We start from the raw sequence: 21819 nt of genomic DNA on the forward strand, positions 1-21819 counted from the left end.
ACCTGACAGGTCTTTGAAGCTCCTGGAAGCCTCAGTTCTCCATCTGTGACATGGGGATGACACCACTCTGGGGGACGATGGGACAGTGGTTCCAGGCACACAGTGGGGTAGGAGGCATGGGACAGTGAGACTCCTGGGGAACACGTGGTCTTGAGTGGTAGCTTCTCGAGTCTGCGTGGTCAGGCAGCAGGGGGCAGGAGGGCATGTAATGTCTCCTCTCCATGACCCCCACACAGGGTCTCCCAACACCAGTGACTCAGACTGTGCTTGTGTAAAAAGACATTAACTTTAATGAGTAAAAATGGCTAAGCTTCCAAAAGTTCTTAAATAGGATTCGGGGAGAGGAACATGTTGAGAATCAGTGGGCAGGGAGAGTGCCTGGTGTCAGGCAGATGAGCAGGACCCGGCCCCGTCCACTGGCCTCTGCCAGCCATAAATACAGCCCAGACCCCACAGGGTGAGGGCTCCTATATACACCTAGGAACATTATGTACACACTCCAGTGAGGGGTCCCCTCCTCAGGAGGGCGAGCAGGGATGCTCTTGCTCTCCCCAACCCCCAGCTGGTTCCTCAGCCGTGCCCACTAGTAGGGGCCACCCTCCCCTGCAAGGGATGGACTTGCATGGCCTCGGCCTCCCAGGCAGAGGGCCATCCCTGCCCTTCCAGAAGCCCATGCCTGGGTGCCTAGAGCCACACAGAGACTCGCTTCCTTCTGAACATGTTTCTCATCTCTGAGGATAGGCAGAGCAGGAGGGCCTCCACACGGGCCTCCATCTCCCGCATTCATGGTAGGTGTTACAGCAGGAGCCAGCCCGGGCTCCAGGCCTGGCAGCATGGCACATCCTCACACAGGCACTGGCCTCAACTTCCCTGGAAAAGAAGGGAGCTCTCAGCCTCCTGCCTCGGCAGCCGTGCCCACAGCAGATGCAGAGCAAGAAGCCAGCAGAAGCACATGGCAGCAGGCAGCAGAGGACAGGCCCAGCTCTGTACAGCCGAGCCCTGGCAGAGTGAGCCCGCAACCAACAGCGGAGAGCAGGCGGGCAGCCCCCGGCCGCTGGCCCACACTCACCTGGAGACCACAGTCCCAGCCGTCAGGCTGAAATCAAAGTGACAGACATCTCACTTAGCAGGGCTTGGGCCCAGTGAGGAGGCCTGGCGAACGCCAGGTCACAGCCCTGTGATGAGGCCTCTTTCCCACTGGGGATGGCTGGGCTGCTTGGTGGGAGGTGGGGACAGAGGCAGGTAGGAGAGGTGCCCTCCCCTGCGAGTGAGGGCTTCTGTATACACAGCATGGGCCTTGAGTCAGTACATCCTAGGAGCTTCTAGGACCAGATTCTTTGTCACCCTCTCCAGGGGCCCGGGACTCAGTGAGACGGTTCTGCCCTCTGACTCCTGTCCAGAGCAGGCAAGGTAGGGAGACTAGTTCTAAACATGGCTTTGTGTGCTAGGCAAGCAGCTTCCCTTCTGGGGGTCCACTGTCACAATATAACCTTCACTGGTCTGGAACTCACTGTGTAAACCATGCTAGCCCAGAACTGGAAGTCCTTCCTTCTGCCCCTGCCTCCCAATGCTAAAGGCTCAGACACAAGCTACCATGCCTACCTCTTTTTAAAAATTCGATTCTGAGACTACACTGGCCAGACTGGCCTCAAACTTCAGTCCTTGTTTCAGCCTCCCAAGGAGTTGAAATTACAGATGGGGGCCACTGGGCCTGCCTCACAGGCTTTTTCTCCCCCTTTAAAAGCAGTTTAGCCTCATCTAGGAAAGGGCAGCCTGGCACTGTGACCACCGACGTGGGGAAGGCTTGCTGCCCTCCGGCCTCCCACCCAGTCCACTCCCAGACAGGCTTACCCGATGGCTGCAGCTTCCTTCGGATGGAGCCCGGGCGGCTGTTGGTCCCAGAGCCAGGGGCAGAGTGGGCCCGAGCTGTTGGCTGCGGGGTCTGGCAAGCTGGTTCCCACTGTGAGCAGAGAAGGCTCTGAGCTATGGGAGCCACGGCTGTCCTGGCTCCTCCCCTCCATACACTGTTTCCCTTCTTTCCTGACAATGTTCCCTCACCTACAAAGGGGACTAATGACTCCTGCCTTGAGAAGTCAGCACAGGAATATCCATGAAGGAGGAAATTAATTTGTGTTGTACATCTACAGTGGGCACCCCCAAATAAAGATGGCCTAAAGGGGCCACTGGAGCTGGGTATACTTGGCACGTGCCTTTAATCTTAGCTGATTTTGAGGCTTTCTAGTCTACAAAGCAAGTTCTAGGACAGTCGGTGCTACATGATGAGAGCCTGCCTCAAAAACCAAAAGCACCACTGGGTTCCAGCTTCCCCCAGCACACGAGCCTGTCCACCCCCGCCCTACTCAGTACCAGCCTGAGCCAGGCTCACAGGGGACCCTTCCCTCCTCCCCCGCACCTCCAGATGCTCCTGGCTTGACCAGGAACCCAGCTCTGTGCGGCGGGACCCAGGTCCCAACTCCACGGAGCGAACCCTTTCAGCAAACTTGAGGGAGTACAGGGTCTCGCTGGTGTTCTTCTCCACTGGGGACACCTGGGGGACAGAGATTCCAGGTCCAACCCATGCCAGCTGTCTGCCCCCGGGGCACAGGAGCGGGCAGCATGGTCACTAGAGGGTGCTTCTGCTCAGGGAGACCACCAGGGACAAGGAAATGGCAGAAGGCCAGAGGCATGGGGAGAGATTTATGCACTGCATAGAGTGTTGGCAGGGTCCGTGTGGGAATTGGGGTGGTGGTGGCTGGCAGCCTGGGGAGGCCCTTCCTGAACCCCAGGCCCTCACCTGCACCACCATGAGAGTCTTGCTGTCACCACTGAGAGAGTCCTGCAGCAGGTAGGTGAGCTTGGAGTTTCGGAAGGGCACGTGGCCCTGTCGGGAACGCAGGGCAGCGATGACATCCCCCAGGGCAGACAGTGACCTGTTGATGTGCTGTGCCTCTCGAAGACGGTTGCCTTCAGCCCCTGACTTGCCCACACGCTCCGAACCAGCCAGGTCCACCAGGTTCAGCTTCCCTGCGGGTAGAGCAAAGGGCAGGTCAGCACCGCTCGGAGGGTACCCACGGAGCACCTGACCGGGATGCTGGGCAGGGCAAAGGGCAGGACAAAGGGCACCACTCAGAGGGTACCCACGAACCTTTGACCCGGATGCCGGGCAGGGCAGAGGGCACCACTCAGAGGGTACCCACGGAGCACCTGACCGGGATGCCCACTGTGTGTCTCTTACCCGTGGTGCGGAGGCCTGTGCTGCAGTCCACACCACGCACTGTGACGATGAGCAGAGCGTGTGAGCGGGAGCTGTGTTCGTTCAGGTTGGTGAACTCCGTGGTACGGTTGTTATAGCCATACTCAAACACCTGGGGGCAAAGACAATGGGCTCCTTTGGGAAGGGCAATGCCACCTGTATTATTTATACACTGAAGTTTATTTGGGGTTTTTTGTTGTTTGGTTTGGGGGGAAACAAGTTCTTACTATGTACACCAAGCTGCCCTTTGCTCACAGAGATCTGCCTGCCTTTTCCTCTGAAATACTGGGATAAAAGGGTGTACCATCATCATCTGGCTACTTTTTTGTTTTGAGACAAGGTCTCACTCTGTAGCCTTGGCTGGCCTGGAACTCCCTATGTAAACCAGACTGATCTCAAACCCACAGAGAGCCCGAGTTTGAAGATTAAAAGCATGTACAACTGGCCACTTGAAATTTTTTTGGGCAGGGTCTTGCTAGGTAGCAGACTGGATTCAGATTCATAGTTCTCCTGCCTTTTCCTTTCAGATGAGGAAACAGGTGTCGAGAGGCCGAGGGACTCAAGCTGCTTAGTCAGGTGGGGACAGAGGCCACGCTTGAGCCAGGTTCTGTCCTCCAGAGCAGCTGTTGGTGGCCAGGGTCTCCCAGCGCTTCCCCAGTGCCCCTTACCTTGTTGATGTCATCCACACTCTGTACCCGGAACTCCGTCAGCCCCGGCACATAGAGCTGCCCACTGCCATCTGGGCACAGTCGGATCTCCAGCTTCTCCTGAGGCTCTTTCCCCAGCAGGTCTCTGGAGGGGCAAGCAGGACATTACTTCTCCTCTCCCACTCCAGGTCTCTGCTCCCATGGCACCCAATCCCTAGCCTGGACTCTACCCTCACGATCGATCTTGGGCCATGGAGTTGGGGGCCTTTCCTCTTCATTGTTGTTTCTCCCCTGTACTGGGGGGTGGGGAGGGTGGCACACCCCGATTGGGCAGGGGTCCCCACCCCCATCCCTACCCAGCACAGTGCAGCCCACAACAGGAAAAGGAGCCCAGAGATGAGAGGAGGACCCACCTCCTAGGTTTGGTCAAGGCAGCTCTACCTGGAGGCTAGACCTGGAGACCAGGAAGCCCCGGCCCCCGCCCCTCGGACCTGCGTCCCAGGCCCACCTGAGGACCTCATTGTAAATCTCGGCCGCGCTGACGGTGATGTCGTACTGCCAGTCAGATGCCTTCTCCTGCACCTCAGAGAAGAGCAGCTGCAGGGCCCGCTGATTAATGCCTGGATTCTCGGGAGTCCCCTGATGGCAGAAGGAAAGGCCCAGTGGCCCTACAGATGCTCATACAGGATCTGCCACCCCGTGCCCCCGGGTGCCCTCACGGTGAGCCTCCCTGTGCAGGCCGGGCTGCTCTCAGAATACCTGGGTATTCGACTAGGATTAATCAAGTTTCTCACCCCCTTCGCTCCCCGGCTACCAGGGAGGCAGTGAGAAGGAAAGTTCAGTGGGGTGAAGGGCCTGGACTGCCTGCCGGCCCTGCTGAGCCCCAGGGCTTGTGGTCACTGGGCCTCCTGGAAGGGGCGGTCAGAATGAGCAAACTGTCCACCATTGCCCACAGGGAGGCTCTGTCAGGGAGGCCAGAAGCCAGCTCTGTGGGTGAAGTCTACTGGGGTGAAGGCTGGATGAAGAGGCCACCGTTCAGAAACTACCTGGAGCCCTACCTGGGCCCTAGAGGCCTCTCCTCCCCTTCGAAGGCACCTCCCTCAGCCCATTCCTGTGTGAGGGCCGCTTCAAGTGGTTATGAGAATAAGACAAAGCATACACTGTGCAAACCCCAAAGACGACGTAAGGGAGCTGGGTCCCTCGGCCCCTCCCCACGGGGCAAACACCCACCTCCATCGTGTATGTCTTGCCGGCGCCTGTCTGGCCATAAGCAAAGATGCAGACGTTGAAGCCATCAATGCAGGAGGTGATGAGGGCCTGCACCTCTTGGAACACCTGGGGGACAGGGGGCAGGGCCAAAGGGCTTCCAGTGCTGCTGGCGTGTGGGGCCCCACAGCCCCAACTTCAGCCACCTCCCAGCGAAGGCCTCCACCAATGAGAACCAGACCACGGTCGAGGATTTAACCACCATCACCAGCACAGGGTTGGGGCCCAATCCCGGCTTGTTCATTCTCAGGGAGGACTTGAGCAAACCAAGGCAGAGGAGAGCATGTGCTGAGCACATGCTCTGGCTTGGGCCTGCCTGAGCCCCAGCAGGGAAGAGCAGATGTGGGCCACACGAGCAGAGAGGAGTGTGCAGCTGTGACCCCCACGGATCTCATGTTGCTCGGCCTTGACACTGGGGGGGTCAGGGACAGTGGGGAGTTCTAGAACATCCCATGGTACTGCTACAAGAAAGGAACTCGGGGCAGGGGAGGTCACCCCTGGTCTTGAGGTGGAAGGAGCCATAGGGATGGGCAGAGCCACGGTCCCTGGGTAAGGCAGGGTCCGTGTGGATCTCTCCCCCTAAGGCCTCCGGTGGTACCTTTCCACCCTCTTCCTTCCAGATGGAAGAAGAGTGACCATGCTCCTCCACTCTCAGGTTGTCTTTTTCACCCAGCCTTGACCCTGTCCTTGTGGTTCTGCCCTTCCCTCTGCTGTTCCTTCTACGTCCCTGCAAACGCCCTGCATGGAGCCACACTCACATCCTGCTGTGAGGCCCACGGGGAGAAGACCTTGTCCAGCTCGAAGGACACAGGCTTGCCCTTGTGCAGCAGGTGGATGATGGAGTCATCATCCGGGTCAAAGGTCACAGCGTTGGTTGCCTCCGGCCCCTCTCCATCCTCCTTGGTGACTGGTCGGACTCGTGCAATCACCCGGATGTTTCCTAGGTTCAATATGGAGAGATGGAGTGGATCATTGTGAGACTGTAATCCCAGGCGGACCAGTGGCCCGAGAGTTCCATCTTTTAGGCAAAGTCCCGGGAGCAACTTCTTATTAATCACTCAGACTGTTGCATGAATGTACTTAGTACATTTTCTTCCTGAGCAGGCAAATTCAGGGTGTTTTGCCTCAGGCACTGCAGCCAGTCTTGGTTAACACTCTCCACGGATTTGGGTTTCCTCATCTATTCAAGGAGGAGCCTGGACTCCATAAACCAAGGGGTTTATTCTGTTTAATCTTAAGGGGCACAGGGACTGCTCGGCAGGACTTGGGTACCAGATGGGAGGAAAGGACAAGGCAAGAGAAGGGTGGCTGGCAGTGTTTCCAGTGGCCATGGGCTCCCAGCCCTGGGGATGGGACACGGCAGGGTTCTCTGGGTGACTGGTAACCACTGTCTCTTCTCCCAGCCAACATGAGCATGGTGAGGGCTGTGATCTGGGGCCACAGCGGGCTCCCCAGGGCCTGCGACAGGAGCTGACACAGCAGCTGCTCCCTAGAGCTCAGGGCAGAGATCGGTGAAGCCCCAACCTGGAACAAGTGCTTCTACTGCACTACTGTGCCCTACCACATCCCCCAGGCCTGGGAGGAACCTGCCATGGACAAGGAGCTTGAAGATAATGAGTTCAAATCCAAGGTGGACCATTTACTAGGTGCGTGTCTTTAAGCAAGTTTCCTGACCTTTCTGGGCCCCTGAATCCTCATCAGCATCAGAGCACAGTTCTCGGAGCAACGGCCATGCAGCCCAGCACACTCACCCTTCAGCCGCACCAGCTCGTTGTGGCATTTCTTGCGCAGCTGCAGTTCCCGGCGGTACTTACGCAGCAGCTCTTGGTTGTTGCTATTAACCTCCTCGATGGCCTGGCCGATCTGGGGAGCATGCACACTGCCGTCAGAGGCCTGGTCCCCTCAGCTTCCCTTCACTGGCCACCTGGCCTGATGACCAGGCTACCCTCACCTGCCCAGACTGAGTACCTAACACACTATCACAGCAGACCGACCTTTCCCAGTAACCTCTCCCTCTGAGGAGGCAGAGTCAGCACCCCATCTTATAGACAAGAAAAAAACTGAGCTCTAGGCAAAGAATAAGCCAAGCCCTGGAACTGGAGGACCTGGCCACAGCGAGACGCAGCTACACTCACATCGAACCCTTCCCCAGCAGTGATGCTGCTCAGAGTGCCCTGGGCTTGGTTCCTCACCACATCCGTCTATCACTGACATAATTATTTAAATAACTCCTTTCCTTTTCCCAGAGCATCTCTGTCTCTGCAAAGCTGTCATATGAACTTGGGAAGCCAACGGCTATAAAAGGCTCAGCCACATGGGAGGCACCTAAGAGACACCGGCTGTTCTCACACTGTGTGAGGACGGCTTTAAAAAACCGAGCCCCTAGGGATGAAGCTTGGTGGTAGAGCATTTGTCCACCAGGTGTGAAGCCCTGGGCTCAATCTCAGCATAGCATGACAAAGTAAATAAACACAGTGGTCCAGGCATGGTGGCGGAAGCCAGTGAGTACAACACTCAGGGGGCTGAGGCAGGAAACCACGGAGTCAAGGTCAGCCTGGGCTAGGTAGCGAGACCCTGTCTCAGATAAAAGCTAAATAGATAAACAAACCTAATAGCTATAAGGGTACTGTAGCATGGAGGAGAGCTGTGAGAGGAATGAATGTCTTCTGGGAACAAGGCAAGAAGCTGTTGCGTGGAGCTCTGAACAAAGATGACCGGCCTCTCCCACTAGCTCCCACCAGGCTTGCCCACCTCAGCTTTGACACTCCTGAGCGCCTCCTGCAGCAGCAGCGGGAAGCCCCGAACCTGCCTCTTGAGACCATTATAGTCATTGGTGAGGGTCCTCAGCGCAGGCTGCAGAGTTAGCAGGTTAGTCCTCACACCTATGGGGCAAAGGTGTCAGACATGTGGGCTTCGAGGCGGAGGCATGGGGGCGGGCGGGGCATGGGGGCGGGTGGGGACGTGGGGGCGGGTGGGAGGAGGCCTGGGGGTGGGCGGGGGCATGGGGTCAGGAGGGGGCATGGGGGTGGGCAGAGGCATGGGGGCGGCCTGGGGGCAGGTGGGCAGGGGCATGGGGGCAGGCGGGGGTAAGGGGTCATGCAGAAGCATGGGGACGGGCAGGGGTATGGGGGCGGGCAGAGCCGACTTCAGGCTCACCTGCCAGGTTCTCATGGACTGCCTTCATCTCCACCTGGGCCCGTGCGAAGGCCTCCTCAATGGCCCGGTTCTTATCTTCCTCCAGGGACTGCATCTCCTCCAGCATCTGCCCGTGTGCCCGCTCCAGCTCTGCCTCATACATGGCGATCTGATGGCCGAGCCAGGAGAAGGTTCAGTAAGAGGGTGTGGGAAAGGGAAGGTGTGGGAAGGCTTGGGCATATGCCTGGATGGTGTGGAGGGATGGGATGGCCTGCTTTCCCCCACAGGGCTGTCAGTCTGTACAGACATCACCTCCCTGTATCAGCTCCAGCTCCAGCTGGTCTGTGCACCCAACAGGTGACGGGCCACGTGTCCCCGAGGCACGTGTGCTCAGGGGATGGCATGAGCGGCAGCAGGACCTACTGAGCACACCTGTGGGCTGCCAGGGACAGCCAGCCCCTTACGATCACGTTCCCGTGTCCCCACTGTGAAGGGGCTTCTGTGACCAGCTCACGTTACAGACGAGGAAACAGAGCTTGACCGCACGGCCAGGGGAAAGGAGAAACCGAAGCCCAGGCCTGGAAGGTGGCGTCCCCAGCCCGGTCCCCCTGACCCGCCCACCTGAGCACGCAGCTGCACTGTCAGCTGGTGTGAGTTCTGCAGCTGCTGCTCCATCTCCTTCAGCACCTGCCGCTGCATGGCCACCTGCTCCTGCAGGTGCTGGTTTCGGGTCTGGGACTCGCTGAGGGCCTGCTTGGTCTTGGATGACTCCACCTCCACTGTCTTGATGACGTACTGCAAAAAGCGGGAAGGACAGGACGGAGCATCGTGAGACGCGGCTGGCCCACGGACGCTCATCCCAAAGACAGCTGCTGGCAAAGCAAAACCGCCAGGAGCTGAGGGGTTCTGGGTCTGCAGAACGCTGCAGGCAGGGCCTGCTGGCACCTTCCTAAGGGGAGCCTGCGGGGAGCCTGCTGAGCCCAGGCAGGGCACAGACTGCCAGGAAGGACAGAGACAACCTTCACGGAGCCTGCCCTGGCAGCGAGTCGGGAAGGAGCACACTAAAGCTCGAGGCTGGGAGAGCCAGCCCTTCAGCGTGCACACCTGCCTGTTCGCTGCGCCCTGCCCCGGGCCCAAGATTGCTGCAAGGCAGTGCAGCCTAGCGGGCCACTCACCTTGACGGGCGGGGACTGGGCCCTCAGACTGGCGATGGTCTCGTGGCTGTCACGCAGGCGCCGGCTGAGCCGCTCCTCCTCCTGGGCCTTCTCGGCCAAGCAGTCCTTGAGACGCAGCTCCACCTCTGCCAGCCGGTCGGTCTTCTGCTGCACCTCCAGGTTCAGCTCCGACAGCATGCCTTTGTTCTCGGCCACTTCCAGCTGCAGCTGGGACAGTCTGTCGCGGAGCTGGGTGCTCTCCTGCGGGGAGTCAAGGCGGCCGGGACAGGGGCGGGGGTCAGGCCAAGCCGCTGAGCCCACGGGGCCCCGGGGGGAGGTGGCCCTGCCGGCTTTACCTGGCTGTGTTCACAGCCCTCGCAGGGCACCACGGGCTGTGCCCGCAGCTCCTGCAGCTCCACCTCACAGCGCCTCAGCTCCTGCCTCAGCTGCTCGTTCTCCACCATCAGCCTGTCGCGGTGCTTCTCCGCGTCGGTGCCTCCCTGTGGAGAGCCGGGGCCCAGAGGAGGCATGAGCCAGGGCATACCAGGAGAGGTGAGATGAGCAGAGGAGAAGCCAAAGAGAGGAGAGAAAGAGGCAGGGGAAGGGAGAGGCCAGGGGCTCAGAAGGAAGTCAAGGGAAGGACAGAAAAGGAGGCCAGCAAGGCGAGGCAGGCGCCCTCCCTGCTGCCCCTGCTCCGCTCAGTCTATTTTCCCGAGTGTGAAAGTAACACAAAGTCACATGAATGCAGAGTTCACACTCCTATTTTACGTCAGCAAATGAGATCCAGGCCCCTGCTCTGTGGTGAGAAGCGGCAAGTCTTTGAGACAAGGCAGCAGAAAGTTCAGGTAGGGCGTGGGTGAGTGGGTGGGGATTCAGACAGCCACACCCCGAGGTGGGATCCTCAGCTTGGCCTCCACCAAACCCTCCTCAAGATGGCACTGGGGGCCTCACCAGTTCGGATCGAAGTCGGCTCACTTCCTGGGCCTGGCTAATGAGCTTTTCCTTTAGATGCTCCACCTGTGGGCCCAAAGCCAAGAGCACCATGAGCCCAGGTCCTCACCACCAGCCCACACCCAGGCCTCTTGCCCAGTTCCAGCGATAGCCAGTGTGCCCCTCTGGCCCCAGGGCCTCAGGTTTCCTATGTTCAAGCACCAGGCTATGCCTGGAACTCTGGTAAGCCACCCTGTTTTCAATGGCCTGCAGTGCCCACTCCCTGCAAGAATGTGCCAGCCATGGCTCTGAGGAGGCCTGGAGAGGTACTCTTGGGAAACTCAGGACCCCTCACGGGCACAGGCCCCTTCAGAAGCCCTGGGTCTGCTTACTTATCTGTAAAAATAATAACAACATTCTCCTCCTTTAAGAGGACTCTGAAGTTACATGAACAGTTACGGTCCCCGGGCTCAGCCTTGCCCAGCCCCCAGAATTTTCCACCTTTGGGGAGTTTCTACTGAATCAGCCTGTGCAACTGTGTTTTCTGCGGCCAGGTCAAGTCCAGGACCTTGAAGAACTGTGACCAGGAAGGTGGACGTGAACATGGGCAAGCAAGATAGTGAGTAGGATCATCTGTGGTGACAATGCCCTGAATAAAGCTCCTAGGACAGTGACCCTTCCTTGGAGCTGCCCCAACAGGCTACCACCCCTGAAGGCCCCAGACCCTGAGCCCACATCAGTCTGCCCTAGGACCCCTCCTCAGGGAACAGGCTTGACAGACAAGAAGAGCCCTAGCCGCAGAATTTGCCAGAGCATGCTGGGTTTCTCCTCAGAACATTCTAGATGACTGTGTCACCTTGGAAAAGGTGTGGAGGTGGAGAGTCAGGTGGAGTCTAGTGAGTTAGGAGGTTTGTATATCTTGGCCACAAAAGTATTAGGCTTTGATTAGTAAACAAGGTGAAGGGGAATGTTGCCTATAGGCACCAGGCAGATGAGGCAAGTAACACACACACACACACACACACACACACACACACACACACACACACACACACACAGAGAAGCATCTCTAATGTGGTCCCCATGGGCCACAGTCTGATGGGAACTCATACCCAGTACCTCAAAACTTATCTCACAAGAGAGGCTAATACTGGGTGTGGTAGTGCACACTTTTAATTCCAGCAGAGGCAGGGGGAACTCTTTGAGAGTTTGAGGCCAGTCTGGTCTACATACATAGAGAGTTCCAGGCCAAGCAAGGCTACATAGGAAGAAACTGTCTCACAGATGGGTGGGGTGGGGCCTGGGTGTTTGGATGTGTAATATCTCAGGTGAGACAAGGCTCTGGGTAGCATTAGCCTCAAAGGTCACTGTTCCCTAGGCCTGAACTGAGTGGCTAGCTGGGCAAGCTAGCTTCTCTGGTGCATGAGATCCTTCTCCACCTCACTGTAGACCCCACAGGCCAGTGCAGGTCAACTCTCAGTGGCTCGAGACCCCACTGAGGGACTGTAAGGCCCAGCCAGGCTGCTCATACCTCCAGGAGATAGGCAGGTGACTTAAAAGCTAAGACTTGAGAAAACTTACTCCCCTCTGTCCCCACCTCAGTAAGGTCCTTCCTAGGGGCACTCCCAACCACGGGCCCGGCAGGAAAGCAAGGTCCACGCCATTTCTCCACTCATCACCACTACCCACATGGGGCTGAGCACCCGGTGCATGCCATGTGTGCCCTCTGGCCACAAGCAGAGTTAGGCACCAGAAAGCCGAGCGGCCCTGAAGTCCTGCCATCGGGGAAGCAGCCAGGTCAACTGTGGGATTCGTCTGCAGGGCAGCTGTAAAGCTAGCCTTTGATCACTGGAGCGCCGAGGGCAGAGTCTGAAGTCGGAAGTGCCAGCTCGAAGCCGTGTCGCCCAGATGTACTGCCTTCAGCCTCCAACAAGCCCAGAGTGCCCTCGGTGTGTGGCATCTCTGACCGGAGGGGTCTTTCCAGTCCTTTTTGACAACTCTGCCCAGCCCCTGCAGCCTGCCTCGTGGCAGTTTATCAAAGAAAACCCTGTGTGGCTAATAGGAAAGAGCGGGGCCTCCAGGCTGGAGAATCACGGGCCGGGGTTAAGTGTATGACCTTCTCTTGCATTTCCCTCACCCTAGAAGAAGAGGATCTGCTTTCTACCTCTCCATATTGCCTCACCAAGGCTAAAGTTCTGACCTTGGCTGTTTCCAATGCTGGCTGATGCTGGGCTCTCAGCCCTGCTGTAGGGAACGTGGGGCTGGCAATGCTTCCTGGGAGTGAGGACCTCTGGCCTGTCTACAGCCTAGCTCCTTCTTGCATCATAATGGCAACTCAAGTGTTGCTGTCTCTGCTGGGATAAACAAGGAGATGCAGGAGACGGATATGATGGGACAGACTTGTTGACCAAGAGGGAGGGCCATAAAAGACCCCCTTGGCCTGAGATTTCAGACACTAAGTTACCTGTGAGCTCATCTCAGGAAGCAGAGCAGGGGAATCTGACCCTATTTGTCTGAAGGGCACCCTACTAGGGGTGGCCATCGCCCCCCACCCCCAGGCATAACCTCTAACTCCTTCACGGCCCCTGAGGACTGGTTGCACCTGGCTGGGCAGGGCAGTTGGATCCCACTGCCAGGAGAAGGTCCCGGCCTGTACTTGGGAGGGTGGCTCTGTTTCGGGAGGGCTTGGGGGCAGAATAAGCAGGTGCCTGAAACAGATGGAATGCCCAGAGAACTGGATGGAAGAGAGGAACAGGAAGAGCAGAGAGCAAGGTACCACACCCTAATCCTGGGGGGGGGGGCACTCACAGCTGGCCTGCCGCTGGGGGCTTGTGGGGGAGGGCTGCAAAGGTCTGCAAAGGCCAAGCAGATAGCGGATGCTCAGAGCAGTTCAACAGCAGAGGGCGGTGTTTGTAACGCCTGAGAGTCTCCCGGAGGTGACGGGAGCCCTGGCCTGGCCTGGCCTTGGGCAACACCCTCCCCACTGAGGTTATCGGCTAGAGCAGCGGTTCTCCACCTGTGGATCCCGACCCTGTCGGCAAGCCTCTGTCTCCAAGAATACTTATTTTACAATTCGTCACAGTAACAAAATCCAGTTATGAAGCAGCAACAAAAATAATCTTATGGTTGGGAGTCACCACATGAGAAACTGTATTAAAGGGTTGCAGTACTAGGAAAATTGAGAACCACTGAGCTAGAGAAACTGAGGCAGGGGACAGAGTGACTGGGGCCTGTCTGTCTACTTACCTGAAACAAACCCGCATTTACCATGGCAGAAGCAGCTGGGTAGAGGTGGGGTACCCAGTCAGGTCTGCATTTTCTCAGCTGTCTGCTCCCAACCCAGTGATTACCTCCATACCTCCCACCATGCCTGGGCAGCGTGGTCAGCAGCTATCTCTAGGCAAAAATGAGGCCCTGTCAAGAGTACTGGAGAGCCTTGCTGAGCTGGCATTTCACCTGGAGCCCCTGGGGGATCAAGGCAGTACCCCTCCCACAACCAACTCACCCGCTCTGCCTCGCATACTCCCCAGCCAGGAGGCTGGCCTGGCCTGGTGCACACAGCTGTATCTGTGCCGAGAGGCTCCCTCGAGTCCTCCACCCGTGAGGAGCAGGAGCAGGATTTGAGAACACAGGATCTCAAATCCGACCAGACCTCAGCTCACGAGAGCAACCACAGACAAGTCCCTTCACCTCCCCGTACCTCTCCACTTCCCCATCTGCACTACGAGGCAACCTCATCCAGGCCTTAAAGACTAAATGAGGAAATCTGTGCAATGTGCTTGCCAAGGCTGGCACACGACATATTCTACAACACACTGAGCAGCAGGCACCTGAATTTCAGGACCAGAAGTTTTCTGTAGTTCAGATTTTTAAATTTTTGCATATACACAATGAAACATCTTAGGCATGGGGCCCATGTCTAAGCAGAGTTCATCCATGTATCATATGCACTTTATACATAGAGTCTGAGGTAATTTTTACAGTATTTTTTTTTTTTCGAGACAGGGTTTCTCTGTGTAGCTTTGCGCCTTTCCTGGAACTCACTTGGTAGCCCAGGCTGGCCTCGAACTCACAGAGATCCACCTGGCTCTGCCTCCCGAGTGCTGGGATAAAGGCATGCGCCACCACCGCCCGGCTACAGTATTTTTAATTAACATTTTTGTGCATGAAATAAACTTTGTTCAGGCTTAGCTGTCAGAGTTGGGGTATCATGTTTGGTGTAGGGTTTTGGATTTTGGAGCATTTCGGATTTGGGCATTAAGGATGCTCACCCTGGGCTAGCATAAGAAATCTGCAGCGACCCTCAGAACTGCTGCATTCCCAGTGCCTTGCACTAGGCTGCTGGTTCCTAGTAAATGTAGATGAAAGCCGGAGTGCAGGAGTGCCCTCAACGACACAGTGGGTGCTGAGGCTGGCACAGAGCATGAAGCCATCAGCATGGTATTGGGCTACGGTGGGCGGACGGATGTCCACTCCACTAAAGACCAGAACTGCCACATGACTTCATGCAGAGGCTGCCAGTGTGGGAATGTCAAAGGAGCCATATCTTCCAGTGTCGGAAACAGAAGAGAAGGCCAGGGCTGGGTGTGGCTGAGCACTGGTCTAGCACACACACACAAGCTTTGGGGTCAATCCCCAGTACTGGGGAGGAGGGGGGCAGATTTTCATGCAAATTGAGATTTAAAACTGGCAAGTAATTTGATTTTAAAATCCGGCCAGTAAAAACTATTAACTTTAGCAAAGTCGCAGGATATGAAATCAACGAAAAAATCAGTTGTGTTGCTATAACAACAGACTATTCAAAGTAGAAAATAAAATCATTCCACTTACAGTAGCAGCCAGAAAGAATAAAATCAGAATACATTTAAACAAGAGGAGCTGGGCAGATGGCCCCGAGGTAAAGTGCTTGCTGCTGAAACAAACGGATCTCAGGTCAGGTCCCCATCATCCATGTAAAAAGCTAGGCATGGCTGGAGAGATGGCTCACTGGTTAAGAGCACTGACTGCTCATCCAGAGGATCTGAGTTCAAATCCCAGCACCCACATGGTAGCTTACAGCCATCTGTAACTGCAGTCATGAGAGATCCGACAGCCATTTCTGGCTTCCAAGAGCACTGTGGTGCACAGACACACATGTAGGCAGAATACCCTTCCACATAAAAATAAAAGATTAAGGAATATATTTTCTAAACCTAGGCATGGCAGCACACACCTGTAACTGGAGTGCTGGAAGGAAGGAAGGACAGACAGGCAGACAGATCCCAAGGGCTCGTTAGCCGCCCAGTCTAGCTAGTCTAGCTGAAATGGTGAGCTCGGGTTCAGTGAGAGACCATATCCCAAAACATAAGGTGGAGGGTAACAGAGGAAAACACTCCATGTCAGCCTCTACCCATGCATGCAACTGGTGTGTACATGCGTGTGCACACACACCAGAAAGGTAAGAACACGGAATGAAGGCTACAAAGGTTGCTAAGAACATTAAAGACGGCATAAAGGGAAAGTGTCTTATAGTCATGGGTTGAAGACTCAATAAATATAAGGGTTTTAACAATGCGCAGAGAAATCTAGAGAGCCAAGACAATTCCTGCCAAAACCCTAACAGCGTTTTCTACAGGCATTTAAAAAAATCCATCTAAAAATTCATATGTCAACAGACAAGTCTTGTACAAGAAAAATGGAGGTGGAAGTCTGTCTTGACTTCAGTACTGTAGCAGTCAAAGCAGTGTGGTTCTGGCAAACAGACAGACAGACATAAAGACAACAGGAAGGACGAGGGAGTCCAGAACAAACCTCACATACATGTTCTAGTGATTTTTGACAAGTGTGCCAAGGCCATGCAACGGCAAAGAACCATCTTTTTGACAGCTGGGGGTGGTAAACTGGTTCTCTGTGTGTCAGATAACAAAGCTGGGCCTTACCCACATACCACAGGGTAATACACACAGTGGGTCAAAGAAATTACACCATAAAACTCTCAGAAGAAAATACAGAAGAAAAACCCTGTAACACTCAATGTGGCAGTGATTTTTTGATACAGTCCCCAAAACATGAAAAGGAAAAGGAAAAAAAATAGTTATGTGGCCTTTACAAAAATTAACTTTCATACTTCTACAAGTCAACAAAAACCACTAGTATAAGGGCTGGAGAGATGATGCAGAATTAAAGCACTGGCTACTCTTCCTTCCAGAGACCCAGGTTTGACTCCCAGAGACCGCAAGGCAGCTGTGTACAACGCCAGTCCCAGGGAATCTGATGCCCTCTTCTGGCTCCTGCAGGTACTGCATGCATGTGGTACACAGACGTGTGTGCAGGCAAAACAACATACGCATAAAAAAAAAAGTAAAAATAAAACATTAAAAAAAAAAATCACAGGTATAAAGCTTCAGATTTTCATCCCTGAAACAAAAGACACCAAGCAGAGTGAAAGGTAACCACTGAGTGGGAGGGAAATGTGCAAACCAATCACCTGAGAAAGGATTACTACCCAGACGAAGTAAAGGACTTCTACAAGAACAGAAACCAAATCACCTGGACTGAAAAACGAAGAACTTAAACCCCACAATGAGACACCAGTGCATGCCCGCTGGGATGGCTGTTCAGTAAGTGCCAGTGAGGACACAGAGACACCAGACCCCCGGGCACCGTTGGTGGACGCGGGACACGGTGCAGCCACCATGGGAAAACTCAAAAACCAAAAACTGAGTTAGGCCTGGGGGGTGAACACCTGTAGCCCCAGCCCTCAGGAGACAGAGACAGGATTGTTGCCTGTGAGTTCAAGGCCACACTGGTCTAAGTAGTGAGTTCCAGGCCAGCCAGGGCTACATAGCAAGACTCTTTAAGGAAAAAAGTTTAATGATAATTATAACAAACTGAATCAGGTGTGTGGTTTACGTCTGCAATGCCAGTGTACAGGGGGCAGGAAGCAGGAGGTCATCTCAAGGTCAACAGCAGTCAATATCAAGATCCTGTCCCAGTGAGGCACAGCTGCACACAACTTTAATCCCAGCACTTGCAAGACAGAGAGAGAGAAGCGGATCTCTACGAGTTTCAGAGTTTGAGGCCGACCTAGTCTACACAGGGAGTTCCAGGCCAACCAGAGCTACACAGTGAGATCCTGTCTGAAAAAGAGGGAAAGAAAGCCCCATCTGAACAGTAAATAAACAAAAGTAAGCAATGAAACCCGGCATGACTCGGCAATTCCGAGTCGGGCATATACTCCAAAGAACCGAAAGCGGGCACTCGAAGCATAGCTGTACGTAGTTATTGTATCAGTCTTATTCACAGTGCCCAGAAGGTGGGCGCCACCCACTATGGAGTTCCATCGCACCCCGGGCTAGATTGGGAGCTTCTCTCAGAAAAACCAAAACCCAAACCAACAGCCAACAGCACAAAACAACAATAAAACCCACTGTGAGGCACAGGGAGACAAGAGGCCACAGGAACCCTCACTTTATAGTTCATAATCAATTTCTTGTCCACACTTATGACCGGTCCATCTGATAACAGCAAAACCACACATCAGCTGGCTAGAAATCAGAAGATGGAGTTCAGAGGACAGACAGACGATGCCCCTACAGCCAAGATGGCCTCAGACAGATGTACTTCTGTGGTTCCAACCTGCCCCTATGGCCCAGGGCAGCACACAGTGACAGGAAACAGCACATCCAGATTCTATAATCAGGTTAAGGAAACGAGGTGCAGACTGGCAGTTACCTAGCTCAGGGCCACAGGGCTAAGGAGTACTGCCAGAGTCAAGGCGTGCTCCCGACTCCAGGCCCAGGAGCTTGGCCATGTCTCCACGGGATTGGACCCTACAGAGAGCAGCCCACAGGTACAGAGCTTCAGGAACCATCTCTGGAGAACACTGTTATAAACATGTAATCAAGAAGTTCACAGAAAACCTGAGCAAAGGCTAGGTACCATTTTGAACCCCCAAGTTACCTGAGGCCTGAGGGTGGGTTGAGGATCCTTCAAGTGGGGATTTAGGGACACCAGAGTGGGGCTAGGGACACCAGAAAGGCTGGGTACCTCACTTTCAACTTCCCCTCTTAATAAGCAAGTAGATTTCGTCAATTAAAGGGGGAAATGTTTTGTCTGGGAAGATGCTCAGGTGTTAAAGACACTTGTTGCCAAGTACAACAACCTGAGTTTGAACCTCCTCACCCTGAAGCATCTTCCCAAACCAGAAGAATGTCACCACCTGACTTTCGGGGGGTCCAGGTACCCTAACCATGTCCTCTGACCTGCTCCACAGTGGGCAGTGGCCTCCGCTTGTCCCTGCCTCCCCAGGTACCTGGTTCTGCAGTTGGGTAGTTGTGGCTTGCCGGTCACTGTCGTGGAGGGCCAGCCTTTCCCGAAGGACCACCAGCTCCTCCTGAAGCTGGGACATGGCCTCCACCGTCCTATGTACCACGGGGCCTGGGCCTGGTGACCCCGACAGGCTTGAGCACCTCCCGATGCCAAAGAGCCGCCCACCTACAAGCAAAGTAGTGGCTGATGAGCAGGACGGTGGAGGGCTGCCTGGAGGAGGGGTACGGCCATCACAACAGAGCACACCATCAGTGGGGAGAGATGCAAGCAGGTGGGCTAGGAGAGGTCTGAAGGCTACCGCAAAATGGGGTGGCAGGGGACCTCCAGGTCTGCCTTGGGGAGGTCACTTAGGCAGCAGCTCTGGGGACAAAACTGCCTACACCAAGGCTTAGGAAAGCAGTTTTTACTGACTCCCCCCAAAGCGGGGTGTTCCAGGTCTAAAGGGCCAGGGCCTCTCCGTGGCCAGTCTCCAGGCAACTCCCAATGGGGAAGAACAGAGGCTCTCTCAGCAAGGGCTCTTCGTGCTAAGTCACGCCCTCTCACAAGCACAGCAGAGGGGACAGGGTTTCCCAGCCGCTCGGTGGGCAGCGGTCACCTGTGCATGGAGGAGGGGCAAGGAGGGATGTGCAAGCGCAACCCGTCAGGGCACTGACAGACCAGCGCACGCACGCTCGGGACAGGAGCAACCAGGCGCACTCGCAGGTTGGTGCCTGCACGTGGGGCCACACATGCGCGAGAAAGGGACAAATACCAAGTCAGCCAGGGCCTCAGCCTGAGTCCTCCCGTCCCACACCCGCCATTCTGTCACCGGAATGGGAGACACAGGACAAGCATCGAGGGCCAGTGCCTGCTCCACAGATGAGCATGGCCTGTGCACTGAGGAGCCAGCAGCAGTCTGGGGGGGGACGAGAGAAGGATCTGCCCTCTCCCCTCAGCAGCCCAAGCGGAGCCCTGCAAAGTGTCTGGGAGTGCCGAGGGCTGGTGCCAGCTGGTGAGCCTCCCACTTGGATGAGGCCTCAGCTTCTGGCTTTCCCAGAGGTGAGGGCCTCCCTGGGTCTGACGCCTACCAATGGCACCCTTGACTACAGTTCTGCAAAGCCCCAGAGCAGCACAGGGAAATGGGAGGCAGCAGCTGTTAGGGGTTCTGCTCCTCCCAGGGCTGGGGCTGAGCAACCCATGCTGGGCCCGTGGCCTCGGCTGTGTGGCTCTGCATGTGACACAGCACGAAAGTCACACAGAGCTGGCCCGGCCTCTGTGATCTATTCTAGAGGCAGTAAGGGCAGCCCGATGCTTCTAGGCCAGCACACGGGGGTTGCCACGGGTGGCATGTGATCAGCATGGCCACAGACTGCATTTGGTGCAGGATAGAATGTGCTGGGCTCGGCTGCTGAGAGCTGGTCTTGCCTCTTGAGTCACATGGGAGGGACCCTGCGGGCTCTTCCTATGCGAAACAGTTACAATGTGCCAAGCCCAAAAGCAGCCCCGGGAAAGAAGCTGGGATCCCATCGGCAACACAGGTGTGGGTGACTATCACAGTTCTCGGCAGGCCTGTCATCCCCCGACCAGGCTCCTGTCCTGGGAGGCCCAGACCTCAGCATGGTACCCTGTGTCGGGGGCCAGCAGTTAAGCAGAAGCTGCAGAATCATGGGCAGTGGAAGAAACACTCTTGAAGAACCTAAAGGAGGTCTGAAGATGGGAAGAAGTCAGGGGAGGTGAGGCCCAGGGGCGCTTGAACAGAACAAGCCCTGTACTGAGGAAGCTACCACCTGACAGGTCAGTTTCTAGAAGCACACCCACCACAGGGCCCAGGGCTCAGCTACTGTGCCAGCCTTCATTGCTAGGAGGACCTAGCCTTCCTCCTCTGGGCCTATCCTACCTAGCTGACCAGATGGTGGCCATTTTGAAACCCTGGCTGCCCATTGCTCAGCCAGACCCTACACCAGCCCTGAATCGAGGTGGACCAGGGCTCACCCAGAATAGGCACTGGCCCAGACTTGGAGGAGGGAGTGACCTCCTCCAAGAACCGCAGCAAGTTCAGACACACAGACTCTGGGATAGCGACACCTTTTCCCCACACTCCTGGCCTTGCCCTGAGGCTGCTCGGGAGGCTCTTTCTCTGTGATCACTGGCCTGTACTTACTACAGAAAACCCAGAGGACTGCAAATGAGCCCGGAGAACCTTCTAAACCCAGTCAGCTCTAGGTGCCACAGTGGACTGAGGATCACGGAAGCCCAGCCTGAAGGGAGGGGAACAAATCCTGCCCTCTAGATCCTCTGACCAGAACACAGCCAGGCCCCTGCGGCGGGTACCAGTGGCGTCTGGGAGGCTGCTCCTGGGCCCTGCTTTAGATGGGTGCTTGGAAAAGACAAAAAGAAAGGAAATCCAACCCCAGCCTCCAGTGGCCAAGGTCTCTTATCACTGGGTGGAGCCCTGGTGGCCCTGGGAGAAGGGACGGGACAAGAAAGAGGACAGACACATGGCTGTCCCTGAATCTGGAGGAGGCTGTCCAGGGTCTCAAGTTCATGTCAGGTGGCCAGACTGGCTGAGCCACCTCCAGTTGTGGGGCAGAGTACCAGACAGCTGGGATCCCCAGGAGCCTCCATCCTGTACCCGCTCAGCCAGGTGTGCCGATGGTGGGGCTGACCTCCTTTACCTGTGTTTTCTACATTCATGGCGCCACCAGCTTCTGGGGCCTCCCGGTCCCGCCTAGGGGCCAGCGCCTGCCTCTTCTGGAGCTTGTCTTCTCTCGTCCCCTGACTCTTGCTCTCGTACCCCTTGTCCTGCAGGGCCTGCTGCCGAGACACAACCAGAATCCTCTCGTGAAGGGGACTGTGCTGAGGAGGGACCCTCGCCCTGGGATGGTGAGCATCTGGTCCCTGGTCCCACCATGGAGATGTGGACAAAGAGGCCTGCCTGGGATCCCAGGAAGCCAGACTAACATCCCACAGGAAGATGGAGGTGATTTACTCTCGGGACCCACAGTAGCCAGCCTCCACACCAGTAAAAAAAACCTAGGGTCCCTGGATGATGCTGGCGCTATCCTTGCAGGCTCTGTGGGGCAGGGGTCACCAGCATGTGAGCAGCTGGTTCACATCATCACAGGCGACTATCCAGTCCTGCTAT

The 21819-nt window shown here is 55.9% G+C and overlaps 1 protein-coding gene across 13 annotated transcripts in view; it reads right to left on the reverse strand.

Moving 5' to 3' along the window:
• Positions 1 to 267: 267 nt before the first annotated feature.
• Positions 268 to 21819, reverse strand: part of Kifc3 (kinesin family member C3) — an 87606-nt gene continuing 66054 nt past the window's right edge. For 2 of the 13 annotated variants that reach the window (XM_028871435.2, XM_028871436.2), the window contains 18 exons: positions 18679 to 18860; positions 10407 to 10472; positions 9812 to 9955; positions 9477 to 9716; positions 8923 to 9096; positions 8323 to 8470; positions 7918 to 8048; positions 6918 to 7029; positions 5925 to 6106; positions 5131 to 5235; positions 4409 to 4539; positions 3922 to 4045; positions 3236 to 3365; positions 2795 to 3024; positions 2414 to 2548; positions 1852 to 1960; positions 1070 to 1096; positions 268 to 870 (listed from right to left, as the gene is read on the reverse strand). In XM_028871435.2, coding sequence (XP_028727268.1) covers positions 1092 to 1096; positions 1852 to 1960; positions 2414 to 2548; positions 2795 to 3024; positions 3236 to 3365; positions 3922 to 4045; positions 4409 to 4539; positions 5131 to 5235; positions 5925 to 6106; positions 6918 to 7029; positions 7918 to 8048; positions 8323 to 8470; positions 8923 to 9096; positions 9477 to 9716; positions 9812 to 9955; positions 10407 to 10472; positions 18679 to 18774 — 2262 coding nt within the window. In that variant the 5' untranslated portion in view covers positions 18775 to 18860 and the 3' untranslated portion in view covers positions 268 to 870; positions 1070 to 1091. The other 11 variants (XM_037206106.1, XM_037206113.1, XM_037206112.1 and 8 more) reach the window with 8 other exon arrangements.

This window comes from Peromyscus leucopus, chromosome 5 (assembly GCF_004664715.2).
Source record: "Peromyscus leucopus breed LL Stock chromosome 5, UCI_PerLeu_2.1, whole genome shotgun sequence".
Taxonomy (NCBI): Eukaryota; Metazoa; Chordata; class Mammalia; order Rodentia; family Cricetidae; genus Peromyscus; species Peromyscus leucopus.